The sequence below is a fragment of the Oncorhynchus nerka genome, linkage group LG9b (genome assembly GCF_034236695.1).
Source record: "Oncorhynchus nerka isolate Pitt River linkage group LG9b, Oner_Uvic_2.0, whole genome shotgun sequence".
Lineage (NCBI taxonomy): Eukaryota > Metazoa > Chordata > Actinopteri > Salmoniformes > Salmonidae > Oncorhynchus > Oncorhynchus nerka.
Genome location: NC_088424.1, coordinates 40,882,359 through 40,899,397, shown reverse-complemented (window position 1 = coordinate 40,899,397; position 17,039 = coordinate 40,882,359). Strand labels below are relative to the sequence as shown.

General features: G+C 46.1%; 1 protein-coding gene across 2 annotated transcripts in view; it reads right to left on the bottom strand.

Annotated features, from left to right (window-relative positions):
- The window catches only part of LOC115118034 (kinesin-1 heavy chain), a 42,880-nt gene extending 26,390 nt beyond the window's left edge, over positions 1-16,490 (bottom strand). For both annotated transcript variants that reach the window (XM_065013697.1, XM_065013698.1), the window contains exons 1-3: positions 16,134-16,490; positions 1,902-1,989; positions 33-211 (exon numbers count right to left, since the gene is read on the bottom strand). In XM_065013697.1, coding sequence (XP_064869769.1) covers positions 33-211; positions 1,902-1,989; positions 16,134-16,262 — 396 coding nt within the window. In that variant the 5' untranslated portion in view covers positions 16,263-16,490. The remainder of the gene's footprint in view (positions 1-32; positions 212-1,901; positions 1,990-16,133) is intronic.
- Positions 16,491-17,039: the final 549 nt, after the last annotated feature.

Here is a 17,039-nt window from a genome sequence, read left to right as displayed (position 1 = left end):
CTGATGTAGTAGAGCTCTAGCCAGTTAGCTACCTTGATGTGGAACTCCAGGTTCTCGTCCATAGAGTAGATGTAGTTAAAGATGTCCTGCACTATCCTGGGGATGATCCCCATCCCATCTGTGTCATGAAGGTTACCCTCCATCGTGTGTGTTTTGCCGGATGACGTCTGTCCATATGCAAATATTGTCCCGTTGTACCCCTCCAGAACATCTGGAAGAAGAAGAGGAATCAATGTTAATCCAAGATGGAAATGTACCCAAATCCCCCGAAACACACACACACACACACACACAAAGAAATACACACACACACACACACAAAGAAATCCACACACACACACACACAAAGAAATCCACACACACACAAAGAAATCCACACACACACACACACAAAGAAATCCACAGACACACAAAAACACACACACAATGAAATACACACACACAATGAAATACACACACACACACACACACACAAAGAAATACACACACACATTCACTACAGTTCAAAAGTTTGGTGTCACTTAGAAATGTTCCTGTTTTTTAAAGAAAAGCAATTTGTAGCTGGAAACGGCAGATTTTTAATGGAATATCTACATTAGGCGTACAGAGGCCCATTATCAGCAACCATCACTCCTGTGTTCCAATGGCACGTTGTTAGCTAATCCAAGTTGATCATTCAATTATGTTAGCACAGCTGAAAACTGTTGTTCTGATTTAAGAAGCAATACAACTGGCCTTCTTTAGACTAGTTGAGTATCTGGAGCATCAGCATTTGTGGGTTCGATTACAGGCTCAAAATGGCCAGAAACAAATACCTTTCTTCTGAAACCCGCCAGTCTATTCTTGTTCTGAGAAATAAAGGCTATTCCATGTGAGAAATTGCCAAGAAACTGAAGATCTCGTACAACGCTGTGTGCTACTCCTTTCACAGAACAGCGCAAACTGGCTCTAACCAGAATAGAAAGAGGAGTGGGAGGCCCCGGTGCACAACTGTGCAAGAGGACAAGTACATTAGAGTGTCTAGTTTGAGAAACAGACGCCTCACAAGTCCTCAACTGGCAGCTTCATTAAACAGTACCTGCAAAACACCAGTCTCAACATCAACAGTGAAGAGGCGACTCCGGGATGCTGGCCTTACAGGCAGAGTTGCAAAGAAAAAGCCATATCTCAGACTGGCCATTAAAAATAAGAGATTAAGACGGGCAAAAGAACACAGACACTGGACAGAGGAACTCTGCGGGTTCTATTTACATGTATTTAACCCAATACATTGGGCAGTAAACAGTCTCCATATACAGTATACTTTCATGCATTTTTTCAACTGGTACCGAGGGACCCAGATGAGTCTTGTGAGGCCCGTGGGTGTCCTAGAGCAACACAGCCGACATGGACGTGTTCGTGATAGTCCCACCTTTGCACAGATGTATATCAGTGTATTATTACTGTGTAGCCCAAAATGTTGGGATGCTACAGACAGAAGTTGGCAGACCGACTTCAGACGAGTCCCAAGACGCTTGTGAGTGTCGTACAGTAAAACGGAGAACATCGTCGTGTTTGTGAGAGTCTCATATCTCATAATAGTTTGTAAGCTAAACTGTTCAGCGTTACAGACGATTTTGTGAGAGAACCGTTTTTTGGGGGATGTCTCATGGTCTGACAAACACCGCTCGAGCTCTGTCAGCTTTCACCGAAGATGTGGAAGTGAGACATGGTGGATGTGGTGGATTGAGACGCAATGCAAAAAAAAAAACATATCTCCTGCTTAAACTGACAGATTTTAAATGGGGATTTTTGTACTATGCTAATTAGATTTCCACGGGGGCGTGGACATCGACCTTAGGGGTTAACAAACATCTACAGTAGAGCAGAGTGTTCATAAACAATGTCTGAGCAGAGCTCACCTTTGACGATCTTCTGGGCGCAGGCGTTGTATACTTGCTCCTGTGTCGTATTAGGCTGGAACACTCTGTCAAACTGGAACGGTTTGCTCTGCGAGACAGAGAGAGACAGTGAGACAAAGACAGAGACAGAGAGACAGAGAGACAGTGAGACAGAGACAGACAGAGAGACAGAGAGACAAAGAGAGACAGAGACAGAGAGACAGAGACAGAGAGAGAAAAAGAAATTAGAGAATAAGTTTCACAACTGTCTGTCTGACATTCAATTTAAACACTTCCTATTCCATCATAAGACTCAGCATAAAGTGTCCCACAGTAAGGGGCTATACCCTGCAGATGAGCTATCTAAAAGGTACAATTGGCCCAGCGTCATCCGGGTTTGGCCGTCATTGTAAATAAGAGTGTTCTTAACTGACTTGCCTATTTAAATAAAGGTTAAATAATAATAATAATATTCAGAGAAGTTGCAAGTGCCATACCAAACCAACTGAGCCTCATGGGACACCATATTAGTGTTAAAACATCACTGTGATCAGCTGCACATACACACACTAATAAACCCCCGGTGACCCTCCATGCCAGCCATACTTATTTTCCACCATAATTTGCAAATAAATTCATTAAAAATCCTACAATGTGATTTTCTAGATTTTTTTTTCTCATTTTGTCTGTCATAGTTGAAGTGTACCTATGATGAAGATTTACAGGCCTCTCTCATCTTTTTAAGTGGGAGAACTTGCACAATTGGTGGCTGACTAAATACTTTTTTGCCCCACTGTATATGAATAAGTAGGCTGTGTAAGGGATATTTAAACAAAAAGGAGAGTGATGTAGTGCTGCATCAGATGACCTGGCCTCCACAATCACCCGACCTCAACCCAATTGGGATGGTTTGGATGAGTTGGACCGTACAGTGAAGGAAAAGTAGCCAAGAAGTGCTCAGCATATGTGGTAACTCCTTCAAAACTGTTGGAAAAGCATTCCAGGTGAAGCTGGTTGAGAGAATGCCAAGAGTGTGCAAAGTTGTCATCAAGGCAAAGGGTGGCTACCTTGAAGAATCTAAAATATATTTTGATTTGTTTAACAATTTTTCAGTTACTACTAGAGGTCGACCGATTAATCGGCATGGCCGATTTAGAGTTTTCATAACAATCGATAATCGTCCTTTTTGGATGCCAATTAACATTACATTGCAATCCATGAGGAAACTGCGTGGCAGGCTGACCACCTGTTACGCGAGTGCAGCGTCAAAAGGACCTTGTGGCAGCAATGAGCCAAGGTAAGTTGCAAGCTAGCATTAAACATATCTTAATTAAAAACATGATCAATCTTCACATAATCACTAGTTAACTACATAATCAATTCGGTGACTGGTAATTTATCATCAGATCACTGCCTAATTCAACTATGCCAAACGGGTGATGATTTAACTAAAGTGCATTTGCAAAAAAAGCACATTCGTTGCACAAATGTACCTAACCATAAACATCAATGCCTTCCTTAAAAACAATACACAGAAGTATATATATATATTTTTTTTTTACCTGCATATTTACTTAAAATAAATACATGTTAGCAAGCAATATTAACTGTGTTTTTGCATTATTTAAACAAAATCGAACATGTTTCAGTATTTATTTGAGACTAAATACATTTTATTTATGCATTAAGTCAAAATAAAAGGGTTCATTGTTCATTCAGTATTGTTGTAATTGTCATTATTACAAATACAGTTGAAGTCAGAAGTTTACATACACAGTCAATAAAACTTGTTTTTCAACCACTTCACAAATGTCTTGTTAACAAAATATAGTTTTGGCAAGTGGGTTAGGACATCTACTGTGCATGACACAAGTCATTTTTCCAACAATTGTATCACAATTCCAGTGGGTCAGAGGTTTACATACACTAAGTTGACTGCATTTAAACAGCTTTGGAAATTCCAGAAAATGATGTCATGCTTTAGAAGCTTCTGATAGGCTAATTGACATCATTTGAGTCAATTGGAGGTGTACCTGTGGATGTATTTCAAGGCCTACCTTCAAACTCAGTGCCTCTGCTTGACATCATGGGAAATCAAAAGAAATCAGCCAAGACCTTAGAATTTTTTTTTGCAGACCTCCACAAGTCTGGTTCATCCTTGGGAAAAATGTCCAAATGCCTGAAGGTACCATGTTCATCTGTACAAACAATAGTACACAAGTATAAACACCATGAGACCACACAGCCGTCATACCGCTCAGGAAGGAGACATGCACTGTCTCCTAGAGAGGAACGTACTTTGGTGCGAAAAGTGCAAATCAATCCCAGAACAACAGCAAAGGACCTTGTGAAGATGCTGGAGGAAACAGGTACAAAAGTATCCATATCCACAGTTTAAGAGTCCCATATTGACATAACCTGAAAGGCCGCTCAGCAAGGAAGAAGCCACTGCTCCAAAACCGCCATTAAAAAAGCCAGACTACGGTTTGCAGCTGCACATGGGGACAAAAATCGTACTTTTTGGAGAAATGTCCTCTGGTCTGATGAAACAAAAATAGAACTGTTTGGCCATAATGACCATCGTTATATTTGGAGGAAAAAGGGGGAGGCTTGCAAGCTGAAGAACACCACGGGGGTGGCAGCATCATGTTGTGGGGGTGCTTTGCTGCAGGAGGGACTGGTGTACTTCACAAAATAGATGACATCATGAGGCAGGAAAAGTATGTGGATATTTTTACTAGGATTAAATGTCAGGAATTGGAAGAAAAAAAACTGTGTTTAACTGTATTTGGCTAAGGTGTATGTAAACTTCCGATTTCAACTGTATATGTAAAAATCGGCCAATTAATCGGTATCTGCTTTTTTTGGTCGGTATCGGCATCGAAAAATCATAATCGGTCGACCTCTAGTTACTACATGATTCCATATTTGTTATTTCATAGTTTTGATGCCTTCACTATTATTCTACAATGTAGAAAATATTAAAAATAAAGAAAAACCCTTGAATGAGTAGGTGTCCCAAACTTTTTGACTGGTACTGTACATCAATGCAGCACAGTAGAACAGCGAAAGGCAAATGTGGGTTTGTGCTCCGAGGAACCTCTCTATTCAGGACAGCAGCTATAACACTGCTCACTACTCAGAACCACAGAGTTATCCGTACAGGACATCACCTGACCTGACCCACTGATCAGTCACAAGATGGGGCACAGCCAGCCACAACACAACCTCGCCAGACTTACACTGCAGTACTGACAACATTAGGCTGCAGTACTGACAACATTAGGCTGGCCCTGTCCTCACTATCAGTAGTACAGCCCAAGTTAAAAGTTCTCATGAGTCTGGAAGGCAGTGCTCCTTTACCTCCACTACACTGCAGCCTGAAAGAGTCATTATTACTCAGTGGAGATGACACAGTGAAACCATTGTTCTAGTATTTATAAGTGATGTCTTTCACAGACACTACTACTGGCTTCTTGGTCTGCCTTGGGAAAATCTGATTTGTCTCGAATGTACAAACACGTCTATTGAACAGGCCAGTGATAAATACAAGATCACCCAGAGTGCAGAATAAACAGCCCCAGGGGGTGGAAGTGCTTTAGCCAACTGGATTCCCCCCCCCCCCTATAGACTCTGTATTTACTAGGCAATAGAATGGTAATAACTGTCTGGAAAGTATATACCCAGTTTAAATCATAGTGCTGCGAGGTGGTCGCCTCTCTTCTAGTCCTTAGGAAACTATGCAGTAAATTTGTTTTTTTAATGTATTATTTCTTACATTTTTAGCCCAGAAAATCTCAAGTGTTATTAAGTCTTATTACATACAGCCGCGAAAAACTATTGGATATAAAAGCGACGTCAAGTTACCAACATTACGACCAGGAATACGTCTTTCCCGAAGCGGAACCTTTGTTTGGACCTCCACCCTGGACATGGGATCTAATCTCAGAGGTCGACCCAAAACAACAAGGCCGCTGCAGGAGAAGCAGACGGAGCGGCCTACTGGTCAGACTCAGAAGGCGAGCACACCGTCTACCGCTTTCTAGCATATTAATTGCCAATGTCCAATCTCTAGACAACAAAGTGGACGAAATTAGGGCACGAGTCGCCTTCCAGAGACATTCTCTGTAACATTCTCTGTTTCATGGAAACATGGCTCACTCAGGATACGTTGTCAGTCAGTACTGCCACCAGGTTTCTCCATGCGTCGCGCCGACAGAAACAAACATCTCTCTGGTAAGAAGAAGGGCGGGGGTCTATGCCTTATGATTAACGAGTCGTGGTGTAATCATAACAACATACCGGAACTCAAATCCCTTTGTTCACCTGACCTAGAATTCCTTACAAGCATGCCGACTGCATTAAGAGAATTTTCTTAGATTATAGTCACAGCCGTATATATCCCCCCAAGCAGATACCTCGACGGCCCTGAGTGTGATTATCTTAATTTACCGAGGTTAGCTAGCCAGCTATTTGTCGTCCTTAACGTAGGAGACACTGCTAGCTAGCCAACAGCTAGCCAACGTCTACCGAACAGAACTTCCACACTCGCTTCGCTCCACAGGTAGTATCACATTTTTCATTTCATTTCATTACAGTACAATGGCTTGATTTGTTTGATCGTAGCTAGCTACATAGCTAGCTACATAGCCGTCTTTGTATCAAAGATAATTGTGTAGTCTTGAGCGATTTCCTAGGTTAGCTAGCCAGCTATTGTCGTTCTTTTAACGCAACGTAACGTAATCAACACTGTTAACTAGCCAGCTAGCCCCGAATAGCAGCACAGTAGCACAGTAGAAACTATTACACTCAACGGAACGACTTGATTAGTGTAGTGTCAACAACGCAGACACTGCCAGCTAGCCTACATAGTCAACAACGCAGCCTCTGCCAGCTAGCCTACTTCAGCAGTACTGTATCATTTTAATCATTTTAGTCAATAAGATTCTTGCTACGTAAGCTTAACTTTCTGAACACTCGAGACGTGTAGTCCACTTGTCATTCCAATCTCCTTTGCATTAGCGTAGCCTCTTGTGTAGCCTGTCAACTATGTGTCTGTCTATCCCTGTTCTCTCCTCTCTGCACAGACCATACAAACGCTCCACACCGCGTGGCCGCGGCCACCCTAATCTGGTGGTCCCAGCGCGCACGACCCACGTGGAGTTCCAGGTCTCCGGTAGCCTCTGGAACTGCCGATCTGCGGCCAACAAGGCAGAGTTCATCTCAGCCTATGCCTCCCTCCAGTCCCTCGACTTCTTGGCACTGACGGAAACATGGATCACCACAGACAACACTGCTACTCCTACTGCTCTCTCTTCGTCTGCCCACGTGTTCTCGCACACCCCGAGCTTCTGGTCAGCGGGGTGGTGGCACCGGGATCCTCATCTCTCCCAAGTGGTCATTCTCTCTTTCTCCCCTTACCCATCTGTCTATCGCCTCCTTTGAATTCCATGCTGTCACAGTTACCAGCCCTTTCAAGCTTAACATCCTTATCATTTATCGCCCTCCAGGTTCCCTCGGAGAGTTCATCAATGAGCTTGATGCCTTGATAAGCTCCTTTCCTGAGGACGGCTCACCTCTCACAGTTCTGGGCGACTTTAACCTCCCCCCGTCTACCTTTGACTCATTCCTCTCTGCCTCCTTCTTTCCACTCCTCTCCTCTTTTGACCTCACCCTCTCCCCTTCCCCCCTACTCACAAGGCAGGAAATACGCTCGACCTCATCTTTACTAGATGCTGTTCTTCCACTAACCTCATTGCAACTCCCCTCCAAGTCTCCGACCACTACCTTGTATCCTTTTCCCTCTCGCTCTCATCCAACACTTCCCACACTGCCCCTACTCGGATGGTATCGCGCCGTCCCAACCTTCGCTCTCTCTCCCCCGCTACTCTCTCCTCTTCCATCCTATCATCTCTTCCCTCTGCTCAAACCTTCTCCAACCTATCTCCTGATTCTGCCTCCTCAACCCTCCTCTCCTCCCTTTCTGCATCCTTTGACTCTCTATGTCCCCTATCCTCCAGGCCGGCTCGATCCTCCCCTCCCGCTCCGTGGCTCGACGACTCATTGCGAGCTCACAGAACAGGGCTCCGGGCAGCCGAGCGGAAATGGAGGAAAACTCGCCTCCCTGCGGACCTGACATCCTTTCACTCCCTCCTCTCTACATTTTCCTCTTCTCTCTCTGCTGCTAAAGCCACTTTCTACCACTCTAAATTCCAAGCATCTGCCTCTAACCCTAGGAAGCTCTTTGCAACCTTCTCCTCCCTCCTGAATCCTCCTCCCCTCCCCCTCCTCCCTCTCTGCAGATGACTTCGTCAACCATTTTGAAAAGAAGGTCGACGACATCCGATCCTCGTTTGCTAAGTCAAACGACACCGCTGGTTCTGCTCACACTGCCCTACCCTGTGCTCTGACCTCTTTCTCCCCTCTCTCTCCAGATGAAATCTCGCGTCTTGTGACGGCCGGCCGCCCAACAACCTGCCCGCTTGACCCTATCCCCTCCTCTCTTCTCCAGACCATTTCCGGAGACCTTCTCCCTTACCTCACCTCGCTCATCAACTCATCCCTGACCGCTGGCTACGTCCCTTCCGTCTTCAAGAGAGCGAGAGTTGCACCCCTTCTGAAAAAACCTACACTCGATCCCTCCGATGTCAACAACTACAGACCAGTATCCCTTCTTTCTTTTCTCTCCAAAACTCTTGAACGTGCCGTCCTTGGCCAGCTCTCCCGCTATCTCTCTCAGAATGACCTTCTTGATCCAAATCAGTCAGGTTTCAAGACTAGTCATTCAACTGAGACTGCTCTTCTCTGTATCACGGAGGCGCTCCGCACTGCTAAAGCTAACTCTCTCTCCTCTGCTCTCATCCTTCTAGACCTATCGGCTGCCTTCGATACTGTGAACCATCAGATCCTCCTCTCCACCCTCTCCGAGTTGGGCATCTCCCGGCGCGGCCCACGCTTGGATTGCGTCCTACCTGACAGGTCGCTCCTACCAGGTGGCGTGGCGAGAATCCGTCTCCACACCACGTGCTCTCACCACTGGTGTCCCCAGGGCTCTGTTCTAGGCCCTCTCCTATTCTCGCTATACACCAAGTCACTTGGCTCTGTCATAACCTCACATGGTCTCTCCTATCATTGCTATGCAGACGACACACAATTAATCTTCTCCTTTCCCCCTTCTGATGACCAGGTGGCGAATCGCATCTCTGCATGTCTGGCAGACATATCAGTGTGGATGACGGATCACCACCTCAAGCTGAACCTCGGCAAGACGGAGCTGCTCTTCCTCCCGGGGAAGGACTGCCCGTTCCATGATCTCGCCATCACGGTTGACAACTCCATTGTGTCCTCCTCCCAGAGCGCTAAGAACCTTGGCGTGATCCTGGACAACACCCTGTCGTTCTCAACTAACATCAAGGCGGTGGCCCGTTCCTGTAGGTTCATGCTCTACAACATCCGCAGAGTACGACCCTGCCTCACACAGGAAGTGGCGCAGGTCCTAATCCAGGCACTCGTCATCTCCCGTCTGGATTACTGCAACTCGCTGTTGGCTGGGCTCCCTGCCTGTGCCATTAAACCCCTACAACTCATCCAGAACGCCGCAGCCCGTCTGGTGTTCAACCTTCCCAAGTTCTCTCACGTCACCCCGCTCCTCCGCTCTCTCCACTGGCTTCCAGTTGAAGCTCGCATCCGCTACAAGACATGGTGCTTGCCTACGGAGCTGTGAGGGGAACGGCACCTCAGTACCTCCAGGCTCTGATCAGGCCCTACACCCAAACAAGGGCACTGCGTTTATCCACCTCTGGCCTGCTCGCCTCCCTACCACTGAGGAAGTACAGTTCCCGCTCAGCCCAGTCAAAACTGTTCGCTGCTCTGGCCCCCCAATGGTGGAACAAACTCCCTCACGACGCCAGGACAGCGGAGTCAATCACCACCTTCCGGAGACACCTGAAACCCCACCTCTTTAAGGAATACCTAGGATAGGATAAAGTAATCCCTCTCAACCCCCCCCCCCCCTTAAAAGATTTAGATGCACTACTGTTCCACTGGATGTCATAAGGTGAATGCACCAATTTGTAAGTCGTAAATGTATGGACTCTATGTAAACTGGAAACCATATATCCTGAGGCTGCATTTTTTGTAGCTGGGGATTTAAACAAAGCTCATTTGAGAACAAGGCTGCCTAATTTCTACCAGCACATTGATTGCTGTACCCGCTTGAGCAAAACATTGGACGACTGCTACTCTAACTTCCGCAACGCATACAAGCCCTGCCCTCCCTTCGGCAAATCTGACCATGACTCCATCTTGTTGCTCCCCTCCTATAGGCAGAAACTAAAACAGGACGCGCCCGTTCTTAGGTCTATCCAACGCTGGTCTGACCAATCGGATTCCACGCTTCAAGATTGCTTCGATCACACGGACTGGGATATGTTCCGGGTACCCTCAGACAATAACATCGATGTGTACGCTGACTCGGTGAGTGAGTTAATTAGGAAGTGCATTGGAGATGTTGTACCCACTGTGGCCATTAAAAGCTTCCCTTACCAGAAACCGTGGATTGATGGAAGCATTCACGCAAAACTGAAAGCGCGAACCAAAGCATTTAATCATGGCAAGGCAACTGGACTCATGACTGAATACAAACAGTGTAGCTATTCCATACACAAGGCAATCAAACAAGCAAAGCATCAGTATAGAGACAAAGTAGAGTCGCAGTTCAACGGCTCAAACACGAGACCTATGTGGCAGGGTCTACAGACAATCACGGATTACAAAAAGAATACCAGCCCCGTCGCGGACATCGACGTCTCGCACCCAGACAAATTAAACAACTTCTTTGCCTGCTTTGAGGACAATACTTTGCCACCGACACGGCCTGCTACCAAAGACTGCAGACTGTCCTTCACTGCAGCCGACGTGAGTAAAACATTTAAACGTGTTAACCCTCGCAAGGCTGCCGGCCCAGACGGCAACCCTAGCCACATCCTCAGAGCATGCGCAGACCAGCTGGCTGGTGTGTTTACGGACATATTCAATCAATCCATATCCCAGTCTGCTGTCCCCACATGCTTCAAGATGGCCACCATTGTTCCTGTTCCCAAGAAAGCTAAGGTAACTGAACTAAATTACTATCGCCCCGTAGCACTCACTTCTGTCATCCTGAAGTGCTTTGAGAGACTAGCCAAGGATCATATCACCTCCACCCTACCTGATACCCTAGACCCACTGCAATTTGCTTACCGCCCCAATAGGTCCACAGACGACGCAATCACACTGCACACTGCCTTAACCCATCTAGACAAAAGGAATACCTATGTAAGAATGCTGTTCATTGACTACAGCTCAGCATTCAACTCCATAATACCCTCCAAACTCATCATCAAGCTGGAGGCCCTGGTCTCAACCCCGCCCAGTGCAATTTGGTCCTGGACTTTCTGACGGGCCGTCCCCAGGTGGTGAAGGTAGGAAACAACGTCTCCACTTCGCTGATCCTCAACACTGGGTCCCACAAGGGTGCGTTCTCAGCCCTCTCTTGTACTCTCTGTTCACCAATGACTGCGTGGCCATGCACGCCTCCAACTCAATCATAAAGTTTTCAGACGACACTACAGTGGTAGGCTTGATTACCAACAGCAACGAGACAACCTACAGGGAGGAGGTGAGAGCCCTCGGAGTGTGGTGTCAGGAAAATAACCGCTCGCTCAACGTCAACAAAACAAAACAAAGGAGATGATTGTGGACTTCAGGAAACAGCAGAGGGAGCACCCCCCTATCCACATCGACGGGACAGTAGTGGAGAAGGTGGAAAGTTTTAAGTTCCTCTGCGTACACATCATGGACAAACTGAAATGGTCCACCCACACAGATAGTGTGGGTGGAGGCTGAAGCACCAGCACCGCCCTCAACCGCAAGGCACTCCAGAGGGTAGTGCGGTCAGCACAATGCATTTCGGAACTGTCGGAACTAGAAACACAAGCATTTCGCTACACTTGCATTCACATATGCTAACCATGTGTATGTGACCAATAAAATGTGATTTGATAGTGGAAGCCTTTCTCTCTCATCTCTTTTTCACTCCTCTTCCTCCCTCACTCCTCTTTCCTCCCTCACTCCCTCCTCTTCCCTCCCCTCCTTCCCTCCCCACTCCTCTTCCCTCCCCTCCTTCCCTCCCTCACTCCTCTTCCTTCCCTCCTCTTTCCTCCCCCCTCCCTCCCTCCCTCCCTCCCTCCCTCTCCCTCCCTCCCTCCCTCCCTCCCTCTCTCCCCTCACTCCTCTCCCCTCCCCTCACTCCTCTTCCCTCCCCTCCTCCCTCCCTCCCCCTCAGTCCTCTCTCCTCACTCCTCTTCCCCTCACTCCTCTTCCCTCCCTCCCTCCCTCAGTCCTCTCTCCTTCGCTCCCTCCCTCCCTCCTTCCCTCCCTCCCTCCCTCACTCCTCTTCCCTCCCCTCACTCCTCTTCCCTCCCTCCCACTCCTCTTCCCTCCCCCTCCCCTCCCTCCTCCCTCCCTCACTCCTCTTCCCTCCCCTCACTCCTCTTCCCTCCCTCCCTCCCTCTCCTCTTCCCTCCCCTCACTCCTCTTCCCTCCCTCCCTCCCTCCCTCCCTCCTCTTCCCTCCTCTTCCCTCCCTCCCTCACTCCTCTTCCCTCCCCTCACTCCTCTTCCCTCCCTCCCTCCCTCCCTCCCTCACTCCTCTTCCCTCCCCTCCCTCCTCTTCCCTCCCTCCCTCCCTCACTCCTCTTCCCTCCCCTTCCCTCCCTCCCTCCCTCCCTCAGTCCTCTCTCCTCCACCTATCTTTTGTTAGTTTCCACTGCTGAATCTAAAAGTAGCACACTCTCACGGTGTGTGTGTGAGTGTGTGTGTGTGTGTGTGTGTGTGTGTGCGTGTATAGCTGTATGGAGATGGTGGAATCATGTGACAGCATCCTACCCTGGGAGGCTGACGTGATCGCTCTCTCTATGTGAGCAGCACCAGCAGCAGGACTGACAGTCAGGGCAGTAATAGAAGCATGAATAATTCACCCCTGCATTTTCTATTCTAGATCTAGTCAACTACTCTCTCTCTCTCTCTCTCTCTCTCTGTCTAATCGGAGACTGGAGGGAAGACTGTTAGTTTAGTTTCTTCCATCTCCAGTGCTGTACCAAGCTGACTGAGATTGTCGAGGCTACATCCTGGTTCTGAATAGTTGACTGGTTAAGGTTCAGGACTGCCTATCAGGACTGAGAGAAGTAAAAACATACAGTCTGTTCAAGGTTCCAGGTGTAAGCATCATCTGTCCCACCATCTCAGCTCCCCTGGTTTGCACTGTGCCAAGAACATCAGAGCAGAGATAACTGTCTGTGTGGTACTTGTCCCAAGCCTAGTGAGTGGACAGATGTTGCCGTTGAGGATTTATATTTATACAGTGGATTGTTTCAAATAGATACAAAATATGAGCTAAGTGAGTTAGAGTCAGTCACCCTGGATAGGTGCATCCGTGAAACAAACAGGCATTATAATAATAATAATCACTAGACAGTCCCACCAACCCAGAGGAAGCACACAGCCGCACCCAACAGAACTCTCTCTGATTGGTGGAACAGCTGGTTGCCAGGAGAAAGACAGGGGGATTACCCAGGGGGCCAGCTGTGTGTGTGTGTGTGTGTGTGTGTGTGTGTGTGTGTGTGTGTGTGTGTGTGTGTGTGTGTGCAATTGGACAGAGACAGAGAGGCCTAAGCTCTGATTGGACAGAGAGAGAGGCCTAAGCTCTGATTGGACAGAGAGAGAGGCCTAAGCTCTGATTGGACAGAAAAAGAGGTCTAAGCTCTGATAATACGCTGGGAAAGTAATGACATCACAAGCCCTGAAAATTTCAACAAAAACAAGCACTGGAGACAACCATCACTTTCTATCGCTATAATAGATTATTGTCTTCCAACTTTGTGGCTGAATGATATAGGCAAATGGGCCAGGTTCCATTATGCCAGCTCAGATCCACCCCTGGCCCAAATATATACTATATATCCCCACTGACCATCCCTTTCAGTGGCCAATGGCCATGATGTCATCATACTGTGTTTCCCATGAATGATGATGTCATTCTTTATTCAGTCTTCAAATCAAATTTCATTTGTCACATGCCCTGAATACAACAGATGTTGACCTAACAGTGAAATGCTTACTTACAAGCCCTTAACCAACAATGCATTATTAAGAATAATACGTGTTAAGAAAGTATTTACGTACTAAAATAAACTATAGTCAAAAATAAATAAAACATTTAAATTGAAAATAGAATAATAACAAATAATTAAAGAGCAACAATAAAATAACAGTAGTGAGGCTATATACAGAGGGTACCCGTACAAAGTCAAATCTAGTCCTACAAGCGTGATATTGTATAGTGGTGGTGTTGTGTATAGTGGTGGTGGTATGTACTACCCACATTTAAAATATACAAAATTACTGTGTTGTTTTTTACATTTTTTATTTAACTAGTAGGCAAGTCAGTTAAGAACAAATTGTTATTTACAATGACGGCCTACACTGGCCAAATCCGGACGATGCTGGGCAAATTGTGCGCCGCCCTATGGGACTCCCAATCACAGCCGGTTGTGATACAGCCTGGTTTCGAACCAGGGTGTCTGTAGTGACGCCTCTTGCACTGAGAAGCAGTGCCTTAGACCGCCGCGCCACTCGGGAGTGTAAAAGTCCCCTTTTTGTTGAAGATGAAGATGTGCAAGGACATGCACTCAGTGCAAATAAGTTACAGAACTACAACGGCTTGCTATTTGTAGCCTACTATATAAACCTTTATAGACTTCATTATGTTGGCGTTGGTGAGGTGTGTCCAGACAAGGGAATCAAAGTCCATGGCTCTGTCTGAACACTGACTAAAGGTGGTCATACCTCATCCTAGTGCTTATTCTCTTCTGGCCTACAGTGCAAATATGAAAAGATGGCATGATATGACATGTACAGACAGTTCTTTTAAACCAATTTCCCCACAGATCAAGGAAAGGGATTATGTCTAGAGAGAAAAATATAAAACTATTTGTTTTTAACTTCAAGCACCCCTTTGTGTGGGAGGCATTTCCTTCTTTTGTCATAACAGAGTGGCACCCATTTAATTATCCTTATCTGGTGTCAAGGGTATGTCCCAAATGGCACCCTATTGCCTATATACACCCCATAGAGCTCTGGTCAAAAGTAGTGCACTACATAGAGAATATAGTGACATTTGAGTGCAGACAGATGACTAAAGAAAACAAACAAACTGCCATTTCCTGAATCCACTTAGTAATGGGCCAGTGGTGGTAACATTAACCAGATATTTTCAGAGATAATAACTAATGTAGCTACCTAAGTGCACTACACTCATTTGAAGAAATGTATGTCACTACCCGCCGTTATAACAACATGAACAGACATTGTAGCTACAGACCGTACAAACATCTACTAATGTAACAGTGGTTATGAGTTAATTAAATGTGTTGTGTCTGAATTGTAAATTCTGCTCCTCATACAGTACCGCACTTGGCTACTATAGTCTTGTAACGTACCGCACAACAGTCTTGGTTTGACTAAATAAATCAACTGGGCCCAGCGGCAGTCATCGGAGCTGGCTTGTCAGTGATCTTGTTGATGAAACAGTTACAGTAGCTAACTAGTCCTATTCTGCACCATCTTTGCGTCTGGCTGTAGCTAACTTTAGGCCAGATAATATGCCACTGCCATCTCAGCTGGCCTAAAGTTAGCTAGATAGCTAGAGATGAACTCCCAGCAGGTGTTGAGTGTTAACTGAAAAATGATGAGTATTTATTTTGAACGCAACGTTAGCTCGTGTTGTTGGTACTGTAGTTAGCTAGCTAAAGTTAGCTAGCACTTGCCTGTCATTGTTGTTGTTGGATGACAGCTGACTGACCAGCTACAGTAGCTAACGTTACCTGACACGGCAAGATTAGTTCATTGCGACGACAAAAGTTGACTCGGTAAAGTAGAGAAATACAGCTAGCTAACGATACAAACGTGACTGGCTAGCAATCAATAGTGTGTCCTGTTTCCGATCGGTGATGGTGTGGGTGAACTAGCTTAGTGCTAACGTTTAACGCTACACAGCTGATGCGGGTGGACAGGTAGGTCAGTTAGCCAGCTAGCTAGCTACGCTAACATACTAGTGACACTGCTGGCCGAGCCGATCACCGTGTCAATGGCGCAGCGCAGACTGTCACAGAGGACACTCGCTTGCAGACAAAAGAAATATGACAAACCAACTTACCCCGACGACCACATGGTCTTCCCCTTGAAACTTAGGTATGTATTTGTCCCCTCTGGTCACTTCTGAACTATTCAAGGGCCTGAAACGGCACATCACTTTGATGGTGCACTCCGCCGGTACGTCGGCCATCTTCCACGATTTATGGATGAAAACTCACAATAAAAACACTGAAGATCCTCCTTCTAGAGGCGGTCGAGGGAGAGAAGAGGGCGGCACGGACCCTCAGTCCCAATATGAGACTAGAACGGGCTCAGATTTTCAACAATGAATGGCTATTTTCTTCTAGGGTGTGCTAAAAACACTTCATATCCAATGTGGAAGCCATGATGCCGGTGGATCACTGGCTGCTCACCCCCTCTGTCCGTGGGACCCATATACCAAATTACGTCACCACAAAATCGTCAACACTCTCTCTGATGTAGCTACTGTACACTATCCAGTCTAGTCGATTATGTTTCTGCAAGTTCATATCATTGACCTATATAAATGAATATACTATGGCAATAACCAATCAATAGACTAATTGTTGAGATCAGTTATTACTTAGCTATTACTCATGCATGAAGAGATAATGTTGTCTTTTCTTGATGGCAATGCATGGTTATTGATTATCCAGTATTCCCTCAGATCGTATGAATGATGCTAATGCATGAGTTTAGTTATCATTAAAAGTATTCGCACCCCTTCACTTTTCCCACATTTTGTTGTGTTGAAGGCCTGAATATGAAATGGATTAAATTGAGATTTCGTGTCATTGGCCTACACACAATACCCCATAATGTTTTCCAATGCCTCACAAGGAAGGGCACCCATTGGTAGATGTATTTTTTTAAGCAGACATTGAATATCCCTTTAAGCATGGTGAAGTTTTTAATTACACTTTGGATGGTGTATCAGTAAACCCAT